Below are 26,311 nucleotides of genomic sequence, written 5' to 3'. Positions count from 1 at the left end.
CAGGAGACCTTCATGACATTTTCCACTTCAGCCCCAGGGTGGTGGGACAGGAACTGTCAGACAGTGGGGACCACACAGCTCTCAGCTGCCACAGGCAACAGTGGCTAGAGTGGGGAGGGAAGAGTGTGTGTTACTCTCTTCCCTCCCGCCCAGCTCCATTTTGTCTCAGTTATTTTTAGTAAGTGTCATGGATAAGTCATAGGCTCCTGTAAATTTGTGTGTATTTCCTGTGATCCATCCATGACTTTTACTAAAATAACTGAAAATCTTAACCTTAGTTATAAGCAACCCTACAATAATAAACCAAAGCGTGTGCACGCATCACCCTTTCTTTACTTCTTCCAAAGGTCTCAGAGCACTTTACAAACATTAACCAAACCCCACAACCCTGCTGGAAAATAGGAAAGGGTTACACCGCCTAAACCTACCAGAAGGCTGGGATGCTAACCTATGATTGATTTACAGCTGTACAGTTTTCCAAAAAGGTGGTTTGTTTGTTTGTTTGTTTTTGTTTTTAAACACACCAGATTATGTAAATCCCTTCCCTTCAATTGGCTATTGCCCTTACATCTCCCTGTCCCTAGCCACACACATTCCAGACACCATTCCTACCCAATAACAGATATAAAAAGGAATTCCTCCCCAGGGGAGGAATTGGGCTGCTTTCATGGGAACAGAGCAAGCACCAGGGGAAAGCCTGGGGGACAGGCATTCAGCTGGCCATGTCTAGATGGGGATTTCTGATGGCATCAGTCTATCAGGGCAGAGGAACAGACCGCAACCATTCATTCAGAGCACAGAGGACATAGCACGTATCAGTATGCGATGTAAGATCCTGTTTAATTGGTTAAACAGCTAAATGCAGTGTTAGTACTGCATTTAGCTGATTAAGGCTGGGGGGTGCCGCTATGGCTCCTGGCCCTCAGCTCCCACCCCTTATGCAGGGGGCTGGCAGGGCTAGAGCAGCCCTCCCCCTGCGGCTGGGCAGCTACTCCTGGGATACCAGTTAACAGATACTCAGTAACTTAAAAGTAATACTTACCAGGTAACCGGTTACCAGTTAACATTCCTAATGAGTACAACTCCCTGATGTGTATTCTGCAACAGCCATGGGGGACCAAGGTCTGGTGGGAACTGCTGAGGACCCATAACTTATCTCCAAGTGAGACTCTGGATAGGACTCAGAAGACTGAGTTTATCCTGCTTTCATGTAGCCTGCAAACTGTCAGTCATTTACCTAGGCTATGTCTAGACTGCAAGCCTCTTTCGAAAGAGAGTGTCTAGACTGCACGCGGAACTTTCAAAAAAGCAAGCCGCTTTTTCGAAAGAAAGCAGCAAGTGAGTCTGGATGCTCTCTTTCTAAAATGCCCTGTTTGCTTTCAAGAATGCCTTTTTTCGAAAGAGCACTTTCGAAAAAAGGCATTCTTCCTCGTGAAATGAGGTTTACCGCCGTCGAAAGAAAAGCTGCGTTCTTTTGATTTAATTTCGAAAGAACGTGACTGCAGTCTAGACGCAGGTGAAGTTTTTTCGAAAAAAGGCTACTTTTTTCGAAAAAAAAACCCTGAATCTGGACACAGCCCTACAGGAGAAACCAGAGGCCCCACGCTGCCCAGTACGTGACAGTACCAGTTCCAGAGAGCACACAGTATAGAAGACAAGGTCTCAAGGGGTATTTAAACAAGCTCTGTCACAGGGTGGCTAGCCCCATTAAATGGGACAGGTCCAGCTTGCACAGTGCTAGAACCAGGGATGGCCTGAGACGAGCCGCCAGCAACTAGCACCCCAGGCGGAATGCACGATCAGCGCTCCCGCCTCCAAGACAAGCTGCCAGCAACTGGAGCCCTAGGCAGAAAGCGTGATCGGTGCCCCCACATTCAAAGCCCTCAACGGCAGTGTGTCATCATTGGGCACCCCATTTAATGCGGCGCCCCAGGCAACTGGCGAGTCTGACTGTATGCACGAGCTGCACCTGGCCAGAACTAGTGCTCCCTGTCTGGCAGATTAAAAGGGTGGGGCAACCCCTTGGAGACCATAAAGAGGCAACCTGACAGTAAAGAAGGGGGAGGAGAAGCAACAAGGAGTTCCCTGAAAGAGGCTGCCAAAGCTCTATGGCAGGGGAGGTAGAGGAACCCTGCTGGAGGAAGATGGACGTCAGGACCTGTGAGGTGAAGCTCATCTAAAAAGCATAGAATAATCCTACAGTAATGGAGAGAGGTACCTAGCAGTGTCCCCCAGAGGTCCATACTGGAACTAGTCCTATTCAAAGTTTTCAAAAATGATCAGGAAAAGGGGGAAAAATTTGCAGATGATACAAAAAACTACTCAAGAACTACAAAAAGTATCTCTCAAAGCTGGCTGACAGGGCAACCAAATGGCAGATGAAATTTAGTGTTGATAAATGCAAAGTAATGTGCATTGGAAAACATTCCCAACTACAGGCAGTCCCCGAGTTACGCGGATCCGACTTATGTCGGATCCGCAGTTACGAACGGGGTTTTTCCTCGCCCTGGAGGACGGGAGCGGCGGGACGCCCAGATGCGCCGCGGTCCCGCCGCCCGCATCCGATGGGGCGAGAAAAGCTGTTCCGCGTCTCCCTGGTCTGCTGGGAGGGGCCCTCCCAGCAGACCAGGGAGACGCGGAGCAAAGTCGCGGAGGACCTGGGCGGCAGGACCGCGGTGCGTCTCGGTCTGCCGCCCGCGTCTCCCTGGTCTGCTGCGGGAGGGGGGTGCAGCTAGTGCCCTCCCCCCCAGCAGACCAGGCTTTTCTCCGGACGCCTGTGGTAGAGTAGCTGGGGCGCTGCCGGTTGGTCCTGCAGCGCCGCTCTGGGCGCTACTGGACCAACCTGGCAGCACCCCAGCTGCTCTGCCCCAGGCGTCCCCAAGTCAGCCGCTGGTGAAACTGACCAGCGCTGACTACAGGAAGCCCGAGGCAGAGTTGCCTGGGGTTCTTAAGTTGAATCTGTATGTAAGTCAGAACTGGAGTCCAGATTCAGCCTGTTGAAACTGATCAGCGGCTGATTCCAGGAAGCCCGGGCAGAGCAACTCTGTCTCGGGCTTCCTGTAGTCAGCCGCTGGTCAGTTTCAGCAGCGGCTGAATCTGGACGCCAGTTCCGACTTACATACAGATTCAACTTAAGAACAAACCTACTGTCCCTATCTTGTACATAACCCGGGGACTGCCTGTATACATATAAAATGACAGGGACTAAACTAGCTGTTACCAAAGATCTTGGAGTCTTTGTGGATAGTTTTTTGAAAGACAGAATACAATCTTCTGGGAGAGAGCTGACCTTCTAGGTCTGTTATCTAGGACATGAGATCCAAAGCAGCCTTACAGGGCTATCATTCAGCAGAGGCAAGTGCAATGCCAGGCTGGACAAGAATTCAGCCATTCCAAGTGGTTACAGGGCTGTCTGTGTACCAGCACCATTCCAACTCTCACCACACACCTAATGGATACAAATCAAACCCTGGGCACCTGCCTTAGCCAGGCCAGATCCAATCAGCACTGCACCACACCTTTCCCAGCCTTTGCACCCAGGAGAAAACTGGACACAAATTGCTGCTGAAGCAGATAAAAAAATTATATATAGTCTGAATTGTCACAAGGGAAGATCTTATCCAAAATTATCATCAGTAAGACTTGATCTTAAATTATGACACTCAAAGAAGTTGAGCTCCTTTCCTAGAAAAGAGAGAGAAAGAGACACACACACACACACACACACACACACACGCACGCATACTCCTAGAGAAAAATCAACAATGTGACATTTTTAACATTAATAAGGATCCCAATCCCTAGACGAGGAAGCTGATCATTAACAAGGAAATGGGAGGGAGCGTAGGCTATAACAACAGAGAAAAAGGAGAGAAAAGGCAGAACTTGGAGGCAAGATCAAATCAGTATCTTAGATGCCTATATACAAATGCAAGAAGTATGGGTAATAAGCAGGAAGAACTTGAAGTGCTAATAAACAAACAGAACTATGACATCATTGGTATCACAGAGACTTGGTGGGATAATACACACGATTGGAATATTGATATAGAAGGACATAGCTTACTCAAGAAGAATATTCAAAAGCTTCAGAGGGTTAGCTGAGTTAATCTGTAACAGGAAAAACTTAAAAAAAAATAGTCTAGTAGCACCTTAAAGACTAACAAAACATGGTAGTAGATGGTATCATAAGCTCTCATGGGCAAAATCAGTCATCTGAAGAAGTGGGTTTTGCCCATGAAAGCGCATGATACCATCTACATATTTCGTTAGTCTTTAAGGTGCTACTAGACTATTTGTTGTTTATGTTTTTTTCAGGAAGGATAGGCAGGGGAAAAAGGGAGGAGGTATATACTTGGACTGAGGTGGAGCTGGATGCAGGAGAGAGACATGTTGAGAGTCTCTGGGTTAGATTTAAAGGGGTAAAAAGCAAGGGTGATGTCACACTAGGCATCTACTACAGACCACCTACCCAGGTAGAAGAGGTGTATAAGGCTTTTTTTTAAAACAACTAACAAAATCATCCAAAGCGCAGGATTTGGTGGTCATGAGGACTTCCAACTATCCAGACATATGTTGGGAAACTAACGCAGCAGGGCACAGACTATCCAATAAGTTCTTGGACTGCACTGAAGACAACTTTTTATTTCAGAAAAAGCTACTGGGGGAAAACTGTTCTAGATTTGATTATAATAAACAGGGAGGAACTGGTTGAGAATTTGGAAGTGTAAGGCATCTTGGGTGAAAGTGATAATGAAGTCATAGGGTGTGTCTAGACTACATGGCTCTGTCGACGGAGCTATGTAGATGAGTTTACTAGACATAGCAAAATGAAACGGCGATTTAAATAATCGCACTTCATTTACATAAAAATGGCTGCCGCGCTGTGCTGACGATAAGCTGATCTGGTACAGCGGGGCAGTCTAGATGCACCGCAGTCAACAAGGGAAGCCTTTGTCGACCGCTCCAGTATGCCTCATGAAAGGTAGAGAGTTGGTAAGCTCAGAGAGCTGGTAGGTAAGGTCCCACGGGAAGCAAGACATAGGGTATGTCTACTCTGCATTCTTCTTTCGAGAGAGGAATGCAAATGCAGCCAAGCGAAATTGCAAATGAAGTGCAAATTTGAATTTCCCAGGCTTCATTTGTATAATTGCGTACAGCCGCTATTTCAAGATACCCTATTTTGAAATATAAAACGCTGTGTAGACGTGGTTATTTCGAGAACAAACCCTTCTTTTGAAATAACCGTTAAATCTCATTATAACGGTTATTTCAAAAGGGTTAGTTCTCAAAATAACCACATCTACACAGCGTTTATTTCGAAATAGGGCATTTTGAAATAGTGGCCGGACGCAATTATGCAAATGAAGCACAGGAAATTCAAACCCACACTTCACTTGCAATTTCGCTCAGCTGCATTTGCATTCCTCTCTTGAAAGAAGAATGCAGCGTAGACATACCCTAAGGGGAAAAACAACTGAAGAGAGTTGGCAGTTTTTCAAAGGGACATTATTAAGGGCCCAAAAGCAAGCTATTCCGCTGCATAGGAAAAATAGAAAGTATGGCAAAAGACCGCCTTGGCTTAACCAGGAGATCTTGCATGATCTAAAAATCAAAAAGGAGTCATATAAAAAGTGGAAACTAGGACAAACTACAAAGGATGAATATACGCAAACAATACAGGTATGCAGGGGCAAGATTAGAAAGGCAAAGGTACAAAACGAGCTTGCTAACTACAGACATAAAGGGAAACAAGAAGACTTTCTATAAATATATTAGAAGCAAGAGGAAGACCAACCACATATAACAATATGGTTTTTCTGTAGCCATATTGGAAGGCCTAAACTAAAGCCTTCTTCTGCAACCAGACAGAAGAGCAGCAGCCATAAGCTGTAAAGCCTGGAGTCACATGCAATTTAGATGGAATGTGAGTATTAAAATAGTGTCACACTAAGCTGTGAGAAGCCAACCTTGTCCTAATGGCACCCACTGTCACCAGATTTAAAAACAAAAACAACAACAAAAAAAACCAGAGCAAGATGGTTAGGGAAAACATAGTTAACAGCATTTCGTCTGGCAAGAAACTGCTTATCAATAGCTGTGGATGTGGAATCCACATTCTATGACTATTGTCCTCTTTCCTATTGTTTGTCTGTGTGATCTCTGTCTGGTTTGTAACAGTTTCTGTCTGCTGTATAATTAATTTTGCTAGGTATAAATCAACTAAGGTGATGGGGTATGATTGGTTATGTTATGATTGGTTAGTAAAATTATACTAAAATAATTGGTTAAGGCAGTGGTCCCAACGCAGTGCCCGCAGGCGCCATGGCGCCCGCCTGGGCATTTGTGCGCGCCCGTCAAATGATCTGGGCCACCCACACACCTGGGGCCGGCACCAGACCCAGGCAGCCCCACCCCCAGGTGTGCAGCACGGCAGCCCCGCCCCCGGCTGCCCCAAAAGGTTGGAGACCACTGGGTTAAGGTATAGCTAAGCAGGACTATATAAACTGGGGTCCAAGAAGATGACAAGCAAGCAAGCAAGCAAGACTTGAAAGAATTCACCTCCAAGACACAGCCTCCTCTGCATGACTGTGACATGCAGCAGCTAAGATCCTGAGAGACTGACCTTGCCGGGCCAACAGGGGAAGTCTGCCTGCTTTTATCAGGATTGGTGAGCATGACGCTGTATGCTTAGCATGCGTATTTTGCTTGCTTGGGAATTGTAAATAAATAAAGAATAAAAATATTACTGTGTAAGGCTCTTTTGCAGGATCTTTTACCACTGAATCTGCTGGAAGTTACGCCCTGAGCCATAGGAATTGGGTAAGGGTGGGTGTTTAAATTAACAGGGTTGCACCTCGAGCCCTAGGAACTGGGTAAAGGTATGCACCCCTAAAGTGTGGAAGGAATAGAGAAATTGGTGCAGGTAACAGACAGGGTAGGCCCCATGCTAAGTGAGGAAGGAGAAACAGTAACAGGAAACCTGGAAATGGCAGAGGTGCTTAATGACTTCTGTTTTGGTCTTCACCAAGAAGTCTGATGATGAAGGAATGCTCAACATAGTGAATGCTAGTGGGAAGGGGGTAGGTTTAGAAGATAAAATAAAAAACAATGAACAAGTTAAAAATCACTTAGAAAAATTAGATGTCTGCAAGTCACCAGGGCCTGATGAAATACCTCCTCTTTTAGCTCCTTGAGTATTCTAGGATGCATCTGAGCCTTTAGCTACCATATTTGAAAAGTCATGGAAGACAGGGGAGATTCCAGACTGGAAAAGTGCAAATATAGTGCCCATCTATAAAAAGGGAAATAAGAACCACCCAGGAAACTACAGACCAGTAAGCTTAACTTCTGTGCCAGGAAAGAATGGAGCTGTGTCAATTGTGGTGGGCAGGGAATGAAACCTCTTTGATAACACACATCCAGGCCAGATGATTAGCTATGAACCTTTTCCCAGGTAGAGAACTTCTCTCCTTAGTTGTTAATATAGAAACAGGCAATCGGAGAGGCAAAACTGAACAGTGAGAGGGCATCACACAGTGCCCAAAGAGAATTGGCAAGCCACAGGTTCCCAGAACATACAGCTTTTCACAGTGACAAGGAGACTGAAACCAACAGAATATGTTGTGCCTGTGAACTCCATTTAAAGGAAGAAAATCACTCCAAGTTCTCGGAGGTTCGTAGTGCCTCCTGCTGGCAAAGGAGCCTATCCTCCCAGTTCTGGAATCAGGTAAGGAGAACCAGTGGGAGGTAGAGCAATTCACAGATGTGCAAAGAACCTGATTAGGTCTCCCAGTTCAGGATTGTTAGCACATGATTTATACAGAAACACTGCAATTAAAGATACCTCCTGCATAGAAGGTTTACTACACTAAGCAAACATCACCCTTACCTTGAAATAAGCTACGCAATTTGTGCTATGCAAACTACGCAGCTTATTTTGAAATTTGGCACTTTTTTGACATAAACCACTATTTTGACAAGTCCCTTAACCCTCGTGGAACAAGGGTTACAGGGATGCTGGAACTGCGCACCTATTATTTTGAAATAAAGGGCATGTTTAAAGACACAGAATTGCTATTTTGGGATACTTCCAGTATCCCAAAATGGCTACATCTAGACAGCGGGGCTAAGTGCCACAAGCATTTCAACATACAACTGGCACCAATTAATGGGGTTGACAAGTCTAACAGTCATACATCGAGCAGCTAGTCTTGTCTGTGGCAAGCAAAACTCCCAAGAGCTCTCAGCTCATGACTGTGCCACTGGATTTTATTTCCCTGTCTGTGGTGCTGAATTGAAGATCATGACCATGTTGCTAAATGGCCAATTAGCATGTTACATTTGGACTCTCTTCTGGCTGCCTGAACAAATACATGAGCTGAGAAAACCTAAAACCTATTCAGCTTGGCTGTGTGGTCATCATGCTCCCCTCCCCCTTCCAAAACACTCAGCTTCAAAGGGGAAAGATCTTGGAGCTAGTCACCAAGGAAGGAAGGAAGCCCAGTGCTGCACTCGCATCTACAGCCTAGCTACAAATAGGAGAGCTCAGTGTAAACCCCACTAGTTGCTGGACTCTGGAGAAATTGAACCTAGGAGAGATGGGGGAGAAGGGAAAACAGCAGTGAAAGGCCTAATGCCTAGGAGCTTTCATCAACTGGGCGTGCTGCTCCTGGTAACACTAAGGCACTAACATGGCCACTGTAGGCAGGGTGATCACCAGGGACAGTCCACTGTCAAAAACACATCAGCTGGCCAGAGGCCAAAACGAAAAATGAGGAGGTCCCTTCCCAACATGGTCCAAGCCAGGTGAGAAGCTCATATTCCTTCCTCCCACACACACAACCATCAGATTCTCAGAATGGATGTGGCAGTAGGAGAGGAAAAGGAGGCTGTCTCTGGACTTTGCTTCATTTCTAAGCAACTCTGGCTCAGATACTTGATAAATCGGAATGCCTCCCCTGCTGGAACTCTCTCGACTTCCCCCACAGCTTCCTGATAGACTCCTCCCTCCTCTTCTGCATACATGACCTGTGTCTGGCTCTCATACTGCACAGAGCAGCAGCAAAGCAAAGTGGCAGGGATTCTAATCTGCAGCCTGCAGTGCCCTGACTAGCAGCAGCTGCACTAAGTAGGGTCTCCTCAACTCACTCTAAAAATGAGCAGCAGTCTGCAGACTCAGGAAGACTTGCTGCTGTGCTGACATTTAGAAAGCTACCACCACCACCAAAATTCCAAGGGCATTTTTTAAATGAAAATTAAACACTGCAGCAATCTAGGTTTTTGGCCTCCGTTCTAGACCCCGGGAAGGAGGATCTGACTGGCCAATGGTATCTGAGTCCCACCCATCTCTTTAGGGTGTGGAACTTACCTGCCACATTGTTTGCTTCCAAAGCAACATCTGGCTCCTGGCGGGTTAGAGGCAAGAAAAAAGTGGGATCCTTCCTCTGGCTGTACATGTCATCAGCACCTGAATTCCCTTTCCCCTCTCTGCTCCTGGCTGCCATGTGTTCGGAAGCACAGAAGGCAGCTTCCTTGAGATCTATCCCCCCTTCCACCGATGTTCCCAATAGAGCTGCACTCTCCAGAGGCATTTTTGCATCTTTAACAAAGGCAGCTATTCTCTGTTCACCTTGGGGGCACTCAAGGACATCAAAATCTTCTTTGTTTGACTCCAATGTCATTAACACGGCTTTGCCTCCATCACACCGATGTGCTCTCTGTTGCTCCGATGAAGAAGTAGAGACAGCTTTCTCCATTCCTTGCAGATTCTGTTGTGTCACTCAGGAAAACACAAACATCAGGACTTCAGATTCACAGGCAACTGTAGCCAGAAAAGTCTTAAAAAAGAAAAAGAAAAAGAAAGTGATGAGGATTTTTCAATTGCAGAGACATTTTTCCACTTTCCCTGGCTCTCTTCAGGCTCGAGAGCATGACCTGGAACATCATATAGTGACAAAGAATCTTACTGTGCCTTTCAGCACACCATCTTTACAGTCTACATGACTGGCTTCAAGTGGGGCAAAGCAGCAGTTTCAGTCGTGAGGTGAAAATATCTATACCCAGCTACATCCCATATTTGGGATTTAACCAGGACTCTTGGCTCCATGCCCTAAGTGTTCTGAGATTTCAGAAGGCAACTGGTCAGGATCTTTGTTTTACATTTCCAGCTGTGAACGTGGCATCTCCGGCAGCACAGTACTCCCTAGCACCACGCTGGAGCATGGATGCTTCTATCTCAAGAGCTTGTTGAGCCTAGGAGCATTGTAAGATGCAGAAGGGCTGGGGAAGCGAAGAACAGTGCAGCACACTAGTGGCCCAAAGCACCACAGGACTCTGTTAGAGACTGACCTGCTTACCAAGATTCTACATCATTCCCTGACCTCAGGGTTAACACAGAGCAAGGAAAAGAAAGGCTAATGAGTGAGAAGGGCAGGTCAGTACAAGAGACGTGGAAGAAATCTCCAGATGGCCAACATAGAGACTGGGAAATTGTCTGATATCTGTACCTCTGTATCTTGCCTACACCTTGGTCCTCTTTGCTGGAGGAGACAAAGGGGAAGATACAAGCTACCCACTGCTGATGTGACAGACAGACACATGTATGTATACACACGACTCGTGTTTATCATGAGCTGTAATGCAGAGCAGGTGTGTTCCACTGGTCCCCACTATGCGTTCTCCCCCGACCCTCCCTCACAGGCTAACACTGCACATTTCCTTTACATATTGTTGCTCTTCATTTCCACCACACTTCCTATAACTCATTGTTATCCTCTGAGGATTTGCTATCTTCAAGTTTCTTGTTTAGTGTTTACCCAATGCATGTAAACTCTCCTAAAAACGTAAAGCACAAAACTTTCTATAGCCCATATAACTACATCTGTTACAGGTTCCGGTATTTTTATGTTCTACACTCCCACCCTTTATATCACTGGAGGCTACTAATACCTGCAGTTACAATTTAATAGCATTTCATGCTGGTGAAAGGTGCACCACATCAACAGATTAGTTCTCCCTAAGCAGGCACAGCAGCAGAAGTTCTGTGTACCCCTGGGGTAAGAGGTTTGCTAGATGGCAACTTGTTGAGGACTGTTCTAATCTCTCACAGAGAGAAAGTTCCCTAGCTATGGACCAGCTACTGAGAATGTTCGTGTTCCCCAGTTCCCTTGAGCATCATCCGTCCTGACTGTTCGAGTGCCACAGCCTTCCTGGTGGTTCCTGTGTTGCTTAGCAGAATGGGAACTATATGTTGAACCAGTGGGAGTGACAAGATCTTTCCTTCAATTCATAACCATGCCTATGTTTGTATCTGTCCCAATGAAACTCACCTTCCTGGTCAGCCACAGGTACAAGAAAGCACTTTTAGCATCACTTGCTATTGGGGGGTGGTCCTTGGGTGGCTTACCACCTTGATGATCAGAGTGCAGACAACGACAACATGAAACAATATGAGAGGACATCCATATTGAAGTAGTGAAGAGGATTACTGATCCCAAGCCAAATCAATCACCCTGGAGATAAAGTTATTGTATAACCAACTCTGATTACCAGTAAAATGAACAAAACATTCAGAGCGGGTATGAAGAGACCCTGAGCTACACTCAGGGAAAAGCAGTGACAACCACGGCTCCCAGAATCACATCCACCACCTCTACTGTCATGGTGTGCTGTAGGCAAAGTTGTTACTGCATATAAGGGGGGAAATCACATACATAAACGAGGAGGAGATACGGTTGCCATATATAACTCTCATATGGCTATGCTTCAAACAACCATGATTCCACAAGCCAGAAAGAATGCTAGAGAGAGCACAAGTGACAGAGACCAAATGTGCCAGAGGGCTAGAGAATAGGCATGAGTAGAGGGAACAAGGGAGCTAAATTTATGTAGTCAAAGAAAGACACAAGTCTATAATACCTTCAAGGTACCAATGTAAATGAAGGGAGGGAATTATTCACCATCTCCTAAGAGGCTATTATCATACAAGGAACAATGGCCTGGAGCTATTTACATAAAAAAAGTTCTGAACCATGAAAGCACTGGAGCCCTAGAAGAAGTGGTAGGAGACAGAGTCTCCATCAAAGCTGAGAGCCAGGAATGAGCAGAGACCAAGTGTCAAATAATGTAAAGAAGCGTCAGTCCTGTGAGCTATGGATGTGGGGAGCTGAGGAAATCAAACTGAACAAACATATAATGGGATCTGGCTTGTTTCCCTAGGATTCTCTGTCCCTTGCACACTAATGTGCCAGCTGCTATACAAAAGCTACAAAAGGGGAGGATAAAAATCCTGAACCAACCAACCAACCACATACTAGCACAACAATAACACATGCATGTGTATCTTTCACAGCTTTCTGGAGAGGACTCACACTGAGGAATGCTCCCTCCTTCCCTACACTGGGGGAAGACAGCCACCCAACAACAGAGATGCCTTGTGTTTATTTAAGTCTCAGCTCTTCTGGTTCTTGCATCCTTGGTCTTCATGTACTACAGCACTCGCAGAACCAGGCATTCAGACACGGAGGGCATTCCAGTAGAAGAGCCCAATCAATGCTGTCATGGAGGCAAGGCTCCAGGTCTGATTAACCACTCCTCCTGCCTAGTCTAGCTTCACCCTCAGCAAGATACAAAAAATGGCTTCCAATATGTTTGCCCTTTTTCTACCAGCTGGCTTTGCTTGCCAAGAGCGGTCTTTAGCAGCAAGGCTCATTCCACCCAGAGTCAAGACACCCAGAGAAGGTTCCTGGACTCCATTAGGAGCCCATGCACAGTGTGCTAGTGCAGCACTAAACTGGAAATACTGGCAGTAATGACCTGTTGAAGTATTTTCCCTATGTTTAAGATTCCATTGGGCTCTTGCCAGTCAAGTCTAGATGGAGCTGCACATTTTCAGTGCTTCAGACTCTGTACCAGGCCCTCGGGAACATACATATCACCACATACTGTGAACCCCAGGGGGAGGTCAGTCTGGATTTGTGCATGTCCTAGTACTTCAAAGACTGACACACAAGGGACCTTCTCACTCACTGGAGCCCTGAAGCCCAGTCCTCAGGGTCTCACATGGCAGTGCCCACACTCTGCCCCTGAAGGACAGGACATGAACACCAAGGATTCACTTGAATGGTAAGAGGAGGCCACTGCCAGGTGACACAACATATGTACCCCACCCCCTCTGCCAAGGGATCATGCCTTCCATCTCTAGCACCTGTCAGCCCAACAGAGGGAGAGAACAGTCTTCACACTGGACATTGGGCTGCCATATGAAGACTAGAGTGCTAATTTCTGTGCAACCAGCAGTTCTTGTCACTACAGGCAGTCTCCAGCTTACAAACGGGTTACATTCTGAACACCTGGTCGTAACTCAATTTGATCATAAATTGAAAATACTCCTAAACGTGTTGCACACGCTGTTCGAAAAACTTGACGTACATGGTTCTCAACTCAAAAATATTATAATGGGGTTAATGGAAGGATGGTCGTAAGTACAGATGGTCATAAGTCGGTGTGTTCATAAGTTGGGGAGTGGCTGTATTTATAAAAGTGCAGTAGAGAGAGAAGGGTGACTCATGCTTCTCAAGCACCTTCCACCCAAGGATCCCCAGCACTTCAGTTACTCCAGTTTCACAAATAAGGACACCACAATAAATACAGAACATCCTCTAGTTCAGGGTATGTGACAAGAACCTCTTAATGCAGAGTCCCTGCAGCTCCCATCAATTTCACCTGGAGTGGAGAACACTCAATGCCTCTGAAAAGAAAAGCAAACAAACCCCTTGCCTAGAGACCTAATTAATTGACCCATTGTGCCACGCCATGTTCCACACTAGCCAGCGATCCAGCACCTTTGCTCCATGCTGTGTGCATGGCACCACAGAGCCACAAAAAGCCATATAGCTTAAACAAGAGGTAAGGTTTTCAAGTTCTAATTTCTAGCACATCTCTTCAGACCTCTAGACAGACAAGGTAGGTGAGGCAATACCTTTCGTTGGACCTACCTCTGGGTTTTTTGCTGAAATAGAACAACTATCAAAGAAAGAAGCTGCTCCAAGGAAAGATATTATCTCGCCCACCTATTATCACTACCCTGTGGCCAACATGGCTACACATCAAGAACTCTTACAGCTCTGACTACAGAAGAGGTTTCCTAGGGTATGTCTACACTACAAAGTTAATTCAAACTAACAGAGGTTAGTTCGAATTAACTTTGATAGGTGCTACACTAGCGCTCCGCCAGTTCGAACTTAATTCGAACTAGCGGAGCGCTTAATTCGAACTAGGTAAACCTCATTTTACGAAGACTAACGCCTAGTTCGAATTAAGAGCTGTGTAGCCCCTTAATTCGAACTAGTGGGAGGCTAGCCCTCCCCAGATTTCCCTGGTGGCCACTCTGGGCACCACCAGGGAAACTCGTCTGCCCCTCCCCCCCCCAGCCCCGGAGCCCTTAAAGGGGCACAGGCTGGCTACGGCGCCTATGCCAGGTGCAAGCCTGCCAGCACCCAGCCAGCAGACCCTGCACCTGGCACGGCTCGAGCCAGCCACCCGCCGCCACCCAGCCCTCCACCTCTTCCCAGGACCAGGCTGGCGGCTCCCAGGAGCCTGCCCGGGTCCGCAAGAGGCGGGTGTCCGCCTGATCTCGTGGGGACATCGTGGACCTCAACCACGACCTCCGCACTAGGCACAGGAAAGTGGCCGTCTAGGGCAGGATAGCTGCCAGCCTGGCCACCCGGGAGCAGGTTTGCATGAAAATCAAGGTGGTCCACTGAGACCCCCAACCCTGAGCTTAGAATGTCCGTACTGGGTCAGACCAAAGGTCCATCTAGCCCAATAGCCTGTCTGCCGACAGTGACCAACACTAGGGACCCTGGAGGGAATGGACTGAAACAATGACCAAGCCATTTGTCTCGTGCCATCCATCTCCAGCCTTCCACAAACAGAGGCTAGGGACACCATTTCTATCCCCTGGCTAATAGCACTCAATGGACCCAACCTCCATGACTTGATCTAACTTCTCTTTAAACTCTGTTCTAGTTGTAGCCTTCGCAGCCTCCTGCAGCAAGGAGTTCCACAGGTTGACTATTTGCTTTGTGAAGAACAACTTTCTGTTTTTAAGCCTGCTACCCATTCATTTCATTTGGTGTCCTCTAGTCCTTCTATTATGGGAACTAATGAAGAACTTTTCTTTATGCACCCTCGCCACACCACTCATGCTTTTATAGACCTCTATCATATCCCCCCCTCAGTCTCCTCTTTTCTAAGCTGAGAACTCCCAGTCTCTTTAGCCTCTATTCATATGGGACCTGTTCCATACCCCTGATCATTTTAGTTGCCCTCCCCTCTCCCACCCTCTCTCACCTCCTTTTCCCAGTCTCCCCAAGTTTTGTTCAATAAAGAGAGTTTCTATTTTTGAACACACGTGTCCTTTATTTTGTACATCAGGAAGGGGGGCTAGGGAGGGGTCAGTGGAAGGAGGTGAGGGAGGACTGGGGTATGAGCCCCTGATGGGGAGGACTGGGGTGGCTCTGTGGGCTTCTCGGAGTGGAAGCTCTCCTGAAGCCCCTTGATTGACCCCCCCTCCGGATGGCAGCCTGCAGCAAGTGCAGCAAGGCTGATGGCCGAGTGCTGGCACTCAGGGCACTCCAAGCCAGGACTGCTTTGCAGGCAGGGAACCCCTGAGAACTGTCTGTCCGCGGTGGGGGTCGGGTCCCTTTAAGCACAGCCCTCGGCTAGCCTCGGCAGCAGCTCCACACTCTTAAGTCCTAATCTGATGCCCTGCCAGCACTGCTTCCGGCCAGCCTTAACCTCAGTTCAGGGTCCACTCAGTGTGGACATACTAGTTCGAATTAGCAAAACGCTAATTCGAACTAGTTTTTAAGTCTAGATGCGCTAATTTGAATTAGCTTAGTTCGAATTAACTAGTTCGAACTAAGTTAGTTCGAATTAGTGCTGTAGTGTAGACATACCCCTAGAGATTGGGCTGTACCAAAAATGTAAAAAAGTTTCATTACCCAGATTCTAGACAACCCTAAAAATATTCTCCATGGTGATGTTAACTCAAAGAGCATAATAAAACCAGCCTAATTTTCAAAGTGCTTTACAAACAATGAACTGCAATAGCACTGATTAAAAAGAGAGATCAACTAAACATGCTATCATGATGTACACACATCCCGTTATGAGAAAATGTGTGTTAGGGCAATTTTAATTTCAGTTTATAACTAGGATCTGTGCGAGTTCTTGTGGGTTTCCTTCCTTCTTGGGAAGGGCTAGTTTGTTTTCTGTGGGAAGTCACATATAACCTTCTATCAGTGCCACACGCACAGAGGAAAAGTGGTTGGGAATGTGGTCCGCAGCAAAGATCCTGAGCAGCAGGAGAGGGCAAGTTTTAGGGATGTGAATGGTTAACTGGTAACATCACCCTTACTGGGTGATGCTTACTGGTTACAGTTAATCGGCAGCAGGCCTCATCCACAGCAGGCCAGACCGGCTGAAGCAGCGCACCGTGGGCAGGAGCGCTCCAGCCCACCTGCCCCTTTTTTAAGCTGTTAACTAGTTAAATGTTATGTTTACCAAAGATTTTATTTCCCTAGCAAGTGTGTGGACACAACCAGTGCTACCAAGAGAACCAGAAAACAGGGGTTCTGGAATTGCTATTCAGATGTTGTGAGAACATGAATGGGCTTGTTTGTGGTGCTGAGCCAGACCATCCATTTGCCTCCTGGTACACCTGACTGAGATACATCCCCAGCACTCTTGTTAAGGAGTGCCCACTCTACAGAAAGCCTGAGAATCCCTGCGCTCATACAAACAGCATGTTAAGAAAGTGAAAAACCCAGAACAAGGAAGTGGTTAAACAACAAACCAAACAGGCCAGCAAGTCTAGGAAATTTACTCAGGACACCAGCTTGTCCTGAAGGTTAAAAGGTAAATCGAGCATAGTCGATTGTACCCACAGGGGAGATGTCTACTAGCTGGGGGCTCTTTAATTTCTCAAAGACAGAAAAGCTGAAGTTAGACTGAAAAATAAAGCACTTAAAGAAACAACAAAGGGCAATTAATCCTTGCCATAACTGATCTAGGACTTGTAATGGATAATCTACCACTTACAGTCTCTAAATCAAGACTCGATGTCTCCTTCTAATATGTACACTCTGTCAAAAAGAAGTTATGGCCTTGATATAGAAATTAGTAGGTGGGATTCTCTAGCCTGTGTTATGCAAGAAGTGAGACTGGGTAGTCATTGTGATTCCTTCTAGCCTTAAAATCTATCAGTGAATTTCTGCTGCCCTGTTCTTTCTGGAACTTAGGACAACATAAGATTTTTTTTTTGCTGGTATCTTCCCATTCCTTTGTCACTGAAACTGTATTTGAGCTCACCAACAACTTGACAGCTCCAGTTCTAGTTTGTGCAGCAGGATCACAGGCAGGGCACATGTTCTTTTCTAAGCCTATATATGATACCTGGCCACTTCATGTGCAAGTCAACAGTTTTCCTGACCCTAAGCAGCCCAGTGGTAAATTAGCTCCTGGAAGAACATTCAGGACATGAGCATCAGTGTCATTAGCTTACAAAATGATTTGGCATCCCTGTAGTGGCCCTAATCTTGTGTTTCTGAATCAGAAATCCTGGATAGCACTAGAGCATATAAATGTGTAGGAGGGTTTTCCAAGAGTCTTACAATGAAATAGACATAGCAGAGTATATTTTCTGACACGGGTGGCAAGTAGGCAAGATGCACTTGCAGCATTATACATCAGAGGGGTCTTAAATTATAGACATCGGGAGCCAAGATTATGAATCTGATTAGGAGAAAATGGCCTATAGACCTGCCCAGTTTCGTTGACAACTACTCCCAATGTACACTGGATTTTCCCTGAGCAACCCACTGTGCAGTGGAGCTTGGCAATGCACACCCCACACACCACTTTCTCTGCTTTCAGCATGCTGAAGAAAAAGACCTGCAGAAGTCCTGCCAATCCCGTGGTATACAGAGGAAAACAGTCTCCTCCCCACGCAGATGCTAAGGGACAGAGACGACAGCAGTGGCTTGCTGGTTGAGTTAGAGATTCGTTTGTATGTGCAATTTGATGTTGTTCTGAAGGAATTTTGACAAATTAGGGGTTCAACATCCACCTCTTCAGTGGCTAAGAGAAAGGCTGGCCCCTGGAAACCTGCTACTGGCCACTCAACACCATCTCAGATATCTGAGGGGCTTAAACAATTTGAGATATGTGCTTTACACTTAATAAAAGCCAAGGATTTGGGGTGAAAATTTGGGGTGAAAGGATTGTATGCACCAATCACTGATCAGACAGAGAAACTGCGTCCACAATGATTTATGTCCTGAAACTTCCCAGAAAACAAATACTAGTTACTGTAGTTTCAAGTTCAGAAAACAATTATTTTCACTTTTGTACTGCAATCATGTTCTCTGTTAGTATTTCCTCAAAGGGCAGAGGGATACACTTGTAAATAGCTACTTCATTTTATTTCATAGCAATGATCGACGGACATCACATCAGTCAGTTGAACAATAGAGAGTATGTGACACTGCTACATGGCAAAATCCCTCTTGTACTCCCTTCCCAAGTAACCAAATGAACCCAAAGCTCCTTGACACAGCAGAGGCACCAGCTGTATAGCTCTCCTATCATTTTAATTTATGTCAATTAAGAGACAAACATGAAGAGCTTCCACAAACACAGAATTGCACCTGTCAAGCATCACACCTTCAGTTATACTCAGGGCTCAACAAATCACTGAATCTACTCGCCATGGGCGAGTAGATTTCAGCTGGTCACGCCGTTCACCGGATGCGTGCACATGCGCAATGCAGGTCTTGCGCATGAGCAGTGCGGGGCTGGTGAGTAGATTTCGCCGTTGTTTGTCAGGTCCTGGTTGTACTGCGGCAAGTGTGGTTTTGTCTACACAGAGTTTTTGGGCGTGTCTAGATTACATGGCTCCATCGTTGGAGCCATTTAAAGTAGTTTACTCGACAGTCATTTAAAATAAAAATGGCTGCCGTGCTGTGCCGACAATCAGCTGATCAGGCATAGCACAGCAGTCTAGACGCGGTCGACAAGGGAAGCCTTTGTCAACCGCTCCAGTATGCCTCGTTTACCGGAACGGTCAACAAAGGCTTTCCTTATCGACCGTGCCGCGTCTAGACAGCCAGACTGCTGGATCAGCTGACTGTCAGCACAGCGCGGCGGCCATATTTATTTTAAATGAAGCGGGGATTATTTAAATCCCCGCTTCATTGACTATGTCACGTAAACTACTTTACATGGCTCTGTTGACACAGCCATGTAGTCTAGACACACCCTTTGTGGCAGAAAATATGCTAATGAAGGATTCATTAGCATAAGTCACAATATCATTAGCCTATTCTCTGCCATTTCTTTTTGCACAAGGGGTTTTTGCACAAAAAGAAGCAGTGTACCCATTTCCATTTTGGCGCAAAAACCCCTTGCGCAAAAAGGAACGGCAGAAGATATGCTAATGATGTCGCAACTTATGCTAATATGTTTTGCCGCAAAAACGTGTAGTGTAGATGTAGCCTCTGTGTTTAGACCTAACCTTTCCCTGGTGCTACTGCTCCAAGTCAACCGGTCAATGTTCAATTCTATATGGTGCAGAGCCATGGGACAAATTTAGCTGGGGTGCTACCCAATTTTCCCTCTAATTTTTCCCAGATGTGTGGAATAAAGCTTTTTGTGTGCACCGAGACATGTGCAAATGTACACAACCAGGAGAAACAAAAACCCAGTTGTGGGCAGTCTGCAAATCAGCTGGGTGGCATCTGAACTTCTGCTGTGCAGCTGTACAAGCACACAGCATACAGGGAACACAGGACTGCTACCAAAGAGGTCCAGTCTACACTCCCCAATTTGTTCGTGTTTCATCCACTCAAGTGACACAAAAGCCATAAAGAACCCAAACAAATGTTTCCTCTGAAAGGAGGAGGAAACCAAGGGCATGTTCACATTCAGGATTTTCCAGTAGGGTAGCTACTTAGTGAGAGCTGTGCTAGTGCAAACCTGCTGCGCAGACAAACTGCACCAGTGTGACTTGTGTTGGGATAGCAGTATCAGTGCCAAAAAACCCCAAACAAACAACAACAAAAAACCACCCATGGACATAGATAAGCCCAAGCCACTCTAGGACTATGGCTACATAAAAATCAACAGGGCTATCTTGGTAACAGAATTTGAGTCTGGGTTTCTAGATGGCCAAATTGGGAGTGCAATGGGTCTTCCCATTCCAGTCTCTTACATATCCCTTTCTGGTGAACTCCTGCTACTGTAAAGGCTGCAAAACAATTTCAGACATGACCTCTTATTTAATTCATCCATCTCTGCACAAATTCTATGCTTGTCCTGAAGTTTTCCATATTTGGTCTCTGGAGAACACAGAAACTAGCATTTAATCAAGAAATAATTGTTTAGTTGGAAATAAATATTTTCCTCCCCTCTTGGTCTTGTCAAAAACTCTCCTTGTAAACCAGTGTCTATAGAGAGTCACTATTTTTCCTTCTCAAACACCTTTACAGTTGTTTTTAAATTGTATCATGAGGAGTGGGAAGTTGATATGGTGACCTCCACACCTCTTTAAAATTCAGTATCTAACCAGCTCCCCAGAAAATCTGCATGAGAAAGTTCATAAACATACAACACAATCCTCTAAGCTCACATTTGCCTAACTAAGAATCAAGGGGTCTCTCACCCCTCAATTGCAGGGCCACCACTCAATTTTTGTAGCATTTTGAAAATTCTATGCTTTCATTTAAAAATGTTTCTATCTTCCCTTTTTGCCAAGACAGAGCCCACCCCAGCCATGCAAACAGATGTACATTTGTCCCAGATTTGCAACAAAACACCTCTTGCCAAATGGTAGCATCAGGACCCTCTTTCCAGCCACGTTCACCTTCAGAACTGGGAGAATTTTAATGCTAAAATGGTTAAGTCACCATTGGCAGACAACCCAAGGGCCCGGGGCAATGATGTTAAGATTCATGCCCTGCTGGCAGGGGCCTTGGACATGTGGGATGCCCACAATGAAATGATTAAGTATGGACAGTCACCTCCTTTCCTAAAAGCCAAACATGGCTTTTCCATGCCAGACCTTAGTAAGTGGAATGTTACAGATGCACCTTTACGCATCTGAAAAGTTTTTCACCCATGCTGCCCACCCTGCATACTCTATGGTGGAATCCACTAGGCACATACTGCTGGTCCAGAGAGCCAAGAGGTCACATGGAACTAAGGTCTTTCCAATTGCTTCTTCAGGCACCCAGGTTCTTTTCTGAGGGCCTATGCACATAAGAACACAGGACACTGATGCTGCCATCTCAGGTACTTAAAACTTAAACTGGGATAGCTATGATGGGGTAGGAGAGGTAGAAAAAAAATGAGATCCCTAACTTAGCTATGCCAATAAAAACAATAGTGCAGTGATTTTGAGAGAACAGCACTCCTGTCAATGCAGCTAATGTTCAAAGAATCAGAGTGTATGTACCAGGAACAGGATTTCTCTCAATTTATGCTGTGTCTACACTAGGGTCCTACAACCATAGCTAACATAGGCGTTGTAGTGTAGACATGGCCTACAATCAGCATAAGGGTTGCTCCCAGAGCCAACAGCAGGTCTGACATGCAAGTCACCACCAGATCCAAAGCTGCCAGGTGGAAAGAAAAGTCTATGGAAGAAAGCAGGAGGAAAGAGGTAGCAGCTGGACATGGAAGGGGAGCAGGAGACAGGGTGCTAAACTTATTTTTAATTAGGACAAATAGGCACAAACACTTTCCTGATGTTACTCTGCCATGAAAGATTTGCTGTAGTTGCTATAGAGATGCTGCATGATCATCAAGGGGCTCATGAATTTCTCTTAGACACACTTCTTCCCAAAGACACACTCCATACTGGGAACAAGTGACAACCTGGTACAGACTTAACACCACCAAACAGTTTAAAATAGCCTTTAATAAGAGAGGTGGGCACAGACCCATGCCAATTTAAATGTCAATGAACTCTAACTTTTGCATCAGCTGGATTACTTAACCTGTGCAATGTAACATTACATGCAAAGCAGCCATTGATGAGTCAATGAAGGGAGGTTGAAAATAAGAGAAATTATTCTGGAATCAAACCTAATGAGAATTCAGGGAACTTGGGAAGCTCCTAATACAATTCCCCACTCCCCTTAATGGCAAAGCCACATCAGGGGCTAAAGTCAAGTCAGACAGGATCCCATAAGACTTCCTTCCGCAGAGAAACATCAAATGAGCAGCAAGACATCTCCCCTACCCCCTAAATGGCATGAAACTTTCTCGGAAATCACACTAATGAGAGAATTTAGCAGACAAGAGGCTTTTCACTCCCCAAAGCTGGAACTGGAGAGGGATGTACCCCCAAAGGATACAGTTCTTCTCTTTTGCTTACAATCCAAGTACTGAGGCTAGGCAGGCTGGCTAATCTAACATTGAGCATTTAGCTGTAAGTGGCTTTGCTGATATTTGGATTATCTGAGCTTCTTTGGTGCAAAGATCTTGGGGAATTTGGCTCCAGAGGTCTTCCATGACAATGAACTTACTGAAGAATTTGGCAGGGAGCGATTTCTTCTCTCAAGATTTCATGCTACAGTAGGATAAGCAGAGATAGAAGTATTCAGGGACTTCAACAACATTATCTGTGAAAGTTACCCCCAAAGCACCTCTGTCCCTCTCAGGATGCCAACATTACCTTCCCACTATCCAGAGGGTTCTATGGTTCCATGGCCATGAACATTTCTGCACAACAGAAGACTATTTTTTAAAGTTGCTACGTAATTACAGTCAGTTTCTCCTCAATCTCCAGATAAAAAAATATTCCAGCCCTTCTGGTTCCAAGCCTTCATAACACATCCCAAGCCTTCATAACACATCCCAAGCATAAGCAATGCCCAAGTCTGCAGACAGCCTGAAACAATTGCTCTGGAGGGATACTGGGTAAATGAATTGGCCTATTCACTATATTGGGCTATACTCTGCTACTTAAACTCCTACACTCTGTCAAATTATTTCACTGCTGATCAGCTTAGCAGAAACATCCAAACATGCCAATTGTCAGTGCCACATGCAGTGCCAGGCACTGGGACAAATAATGGCTGACAAGAGTTACTGGGGTGAAGAAGCAGGAATTTGTCCCTTTTTCCCCGCCAAGTGTCAAGTTACCCAGAAAAAGGAAATACATCTGGGACTAAAACCCAACATGACCTTCTATGCCAAAACCTGCAACTGTCTCGTACCAGCTGCCAAAGCCCTCCAGCTTCTCCCTCTCTGCCAGCCCACCAATTCCAGCCAAAGCAGTTGCTGGCTCTCAACACAGAAATCCAAGGCTTGCAGAAAACTAACACGTTTGGAGGCTGCATAACAAACTACAATGAAGATTCCTATACTCATGAGGGGGAGAGGGCTGCACAAAGCAAAATAATTCAGCTATTTCATCCTCTCAGGATGATGAGCATGCCCACTGCATTCCTGTCAACACCAGAGAGGCCACCTCCCTCCATGGGACCCTGCTAGCATCACATCCTTAAAAGTACATCCAACTGTTGCCCTCTTTGACCAAGCCTGCCAGGATCCTCATCACTTCCCCTGACTACATCACAAGAAGCCTTCAGTTTTTGGGCATTACCAGCCTCCCTCTCAACTCATCCCCAACATCAGCATCCCTACTTAATCATTCAGGCACCATCAGCAACCCTGAAAGCTGCTTTATAACAGGCTGCATCAGCAAGCCTGATATGACCCAACCAGTCACTGGCTAGGAAGAAGCTTCCAACAGATAAGTCTGTCACTTAGTGCCTTCTGGAAGATGTTCAGACTAAGGATGTTAAATTTAAATTAATTGGCTAATCAAATAGTTGATGCAATTTGCATCAACTATTGGATTAGTTGGTAAGGGCGCCTCCGCCTTTGAAGTGTAGCAACAGCCCCGGGCTGTTGCTACACTTCAAAGACAAAAGTGCTGCAGGGAGCATGGGGCCAGCAGGGGGGACTCAAGCGGTCCCCCACCAGCCCTGTGCTCCCTGCGGCGTTTCAAAGCGGCAACACTGCATGGAGCCCGGGGTCTGGCCCTGGGCTCCACACGGCACTGCCACTTTGAAGCACCCTTTCCTCTCCCCGTCCCCCATTGCTGCCTCTTTCTGAGAGAGGTAGCAAGGTGGGGGGCAAGTGACTAGTCGACTAGTCATTCACATCCCTAGTTCAGTCAGCATGGTGACAGGCATGAGAACTTGAACAGGGAGATTCTCTCCTCCCATCACTGGTGTGTTACTTTAAGGGGTCTGCACCTAATGCCAAATGATTTGGAACTGTCTTGGCTCACCTTTAAATTCTCACCCTTGTTACCAACAGCTGTGCTCCATCCATAGGAACTGGGAGCATTACTGCATGCAGTCATGACAGCCCCCAGCATTTCAAGCACCCTACTCAGTACAGCTCTAGATTATGCTATGTTTAGAATGCCAACAGCTGCTGGCACAGTATCCATGCTAATGCTTCCACTGGTGGAGTTGAACCAGTAGCAGCAATGGAAGAAAACTCAAGAGAGAAAATCCAAGTATGGGCTAGGCCTGTCAGTATCAAGCCATCACATCCCAGAGCCCTCCTTATGCCAAGCACTTGCTGCCTGGTAGGGTGATATTCATCCTTTTTGGCATTATGTTAAGGTCTAGGATGCCCAAACAAGGAGCCATATGGACAAGTAACAAGGCAAACAAACCCTGCCCTAGACAGCTCATAATAGGTGTCAGGGGAGGCTCTCTCCCATGCCTCCCTTCCTCAGGAAGAGAGCGCTTACATCAGCTTCCCTCTTGTTTCCTTTCCTGGAGTGGTATCAGCCCACTATTCCTTACCCTTCCTACCCCAGAAATCTGCCCCCAACCTGTCTTCTGGCACCACAGCATGCCTGGCATCCATTCCCAGGTACCAGCCTCCCTGGCTCAGCAGTCTACCCCTCACTCCTGTGCCTGTCTTCTATCACTGCAGCATTCCTTGCTTCATATCTGGGCACCAGCCTTGCTGCTTCTTCACTCTGTGGAGCACCATAATTTTCCCAACTACTGGGCACCATCGACTGCAGAACACCTACCAATTCCCCGTTCTACCTACCCTCCTAAGGGAAACCTGGTTCCCAGTCACCTCAGCAATCCCTGACACTGGGCTCCCAGGCCTAGGCCATCCTCCATCCTTGCCCCTGACACAAGCCTCCAGGCATGTGGGACTTCACCCCATAGCATTCACTCCACTGTCCCTTCCACATCCTCCTTTGTTCCCCTCCCTGCCTCACTGTCCCCTTTCCCTACCTCGAACACCTGCGACCCCAAACCCAGAACTACCCTCACCAGACACCTGGGTACCTTATCCCTGGCATCTCCCCTTCCCACCCGACACCTGGACCCCGAGCATCCCTCCTTGCTGCCCTCACCAGACACCTGGGTACCTTATCCCTGGCATCTCCCCTTCCCACCCGACACCTGGACCCCTCACCAGACACCTGGTCCCTGCCCCCCTCTCTCATCTCCCCTGGCCCCCAGACTCCTTTCTTACACCTCTCGACTTACACCTGGGTCCCTGCTCGCAGCACCCGCTGTTCTGCGCCCCGGACACCTGGCCCCCAGCATCTCCCCTCGCTCCCCGCCCCGCCGCCTGGGCCCCTGTCCCCACCCCGGCCGCCTGGGCCCTACCCCCGCCCCTCGACAGCCCGGCCGCCTGGGCCCCTGTCCCCGCCCACACTGCCAGGTTTCAGCACCCCGGACGGGGCCGCTCCCCGGGCTCCGCACCGCCTTCCCCGCAAGGCCGGGACGGGTGCCGAGTCCCTGTCGCGGCTCCGCTTTGTCTCCCGGCCGGCCAGGCTCCCCGCGGGCACTCACCCGGTCACGCGCCGTCCCCGCCTCCCGGGAGCCCAGGGGGCCGGGCCCGCAGGGCTCCTCAGCGGCCCGGCTGCAGCCGCCGCCCCCGCCGCCTCCTGCCCGGCTCCGGCCTCCGCAGCAGCAGCAGCGCCGGGGACATGGTCCCTTTAAATCCCCCCCCCCCCTCCGGGGGCCCGGCCAGTCCCGCTGCTGCCGCTGCCTGAGCCGCTTCGGCCGCTCCCCCGCCCCTCTTCCCTCGGCGGCCCGGAGCGCGTCACAGAGCGCGCGACATTGCAGCCGGCGACATCTTGGGAGAGGCAGGGGAGGCAAGTACCGGGCCTGGCGGCTGCCATGTTGAGAGAGGCATTTGCCAAGGCCATGGGTGGATTCCTCCCAGCGGCACGGCTGGATTACGTCAC

The 26,311-nt window shown here is 47.2% G+C and overlaps 1 protein-coding gene across 8 annotated transcripts in view; it reads right to left on the bottom strand.

The window, feature by feature from the left end:
• Nucleotides 1-26,311, bottom strand: part of WIZ (WIZ zinc finger) — a 167,804-nt gene extending 141,493 nt beyond the window's left edge. For 2 of the 8 annotated variants that reach the window (XM_075902130.1, XM_075902129.1), the window contains exons 1-2: nucleotides 25,914-26,157; nucleotides 9,371-9,839 (exon numbers count right to left, since the gene is read on the bottom strand). In XM_075902130.1, coding sequence (XP_075758245.1) covers nucleotides 9,371-9,758 — 388 coding nt within the window. In that variant the 5' untranslated portion in view covers nucleotides 9,759-9,839; nucleotides 25,914-26,157. Of the gene's footprint in view, nucleotides 1-9,370; nucleotides 9,840-25,913 lie in introns of those variants that run through there. The other 6 variants (XM_075902134.1, XM_075902136.1, XM_075902132.1 and 3 more) reach the window with 5 other exon arrangements.

This window comes from Pelodiscus sinensis, chromosome 19 (genome assembly GCF_049634645.1).
Source record: "Pelodiscus sinensis isolate JC-2024 chromosome 19, ASM4963464v1, whole genome shotgun sequence".
Lineage (NCBI taxonomy): Eukaryota > Metazoa > Chordata > Testudines > Trionychidae > Pelodiscus > Pelodiscus sinensis.
Note: the sequence above shows the minus strand (reverse complement) of the source record. Positions and strands in the feature narration are given on the sequence as shown.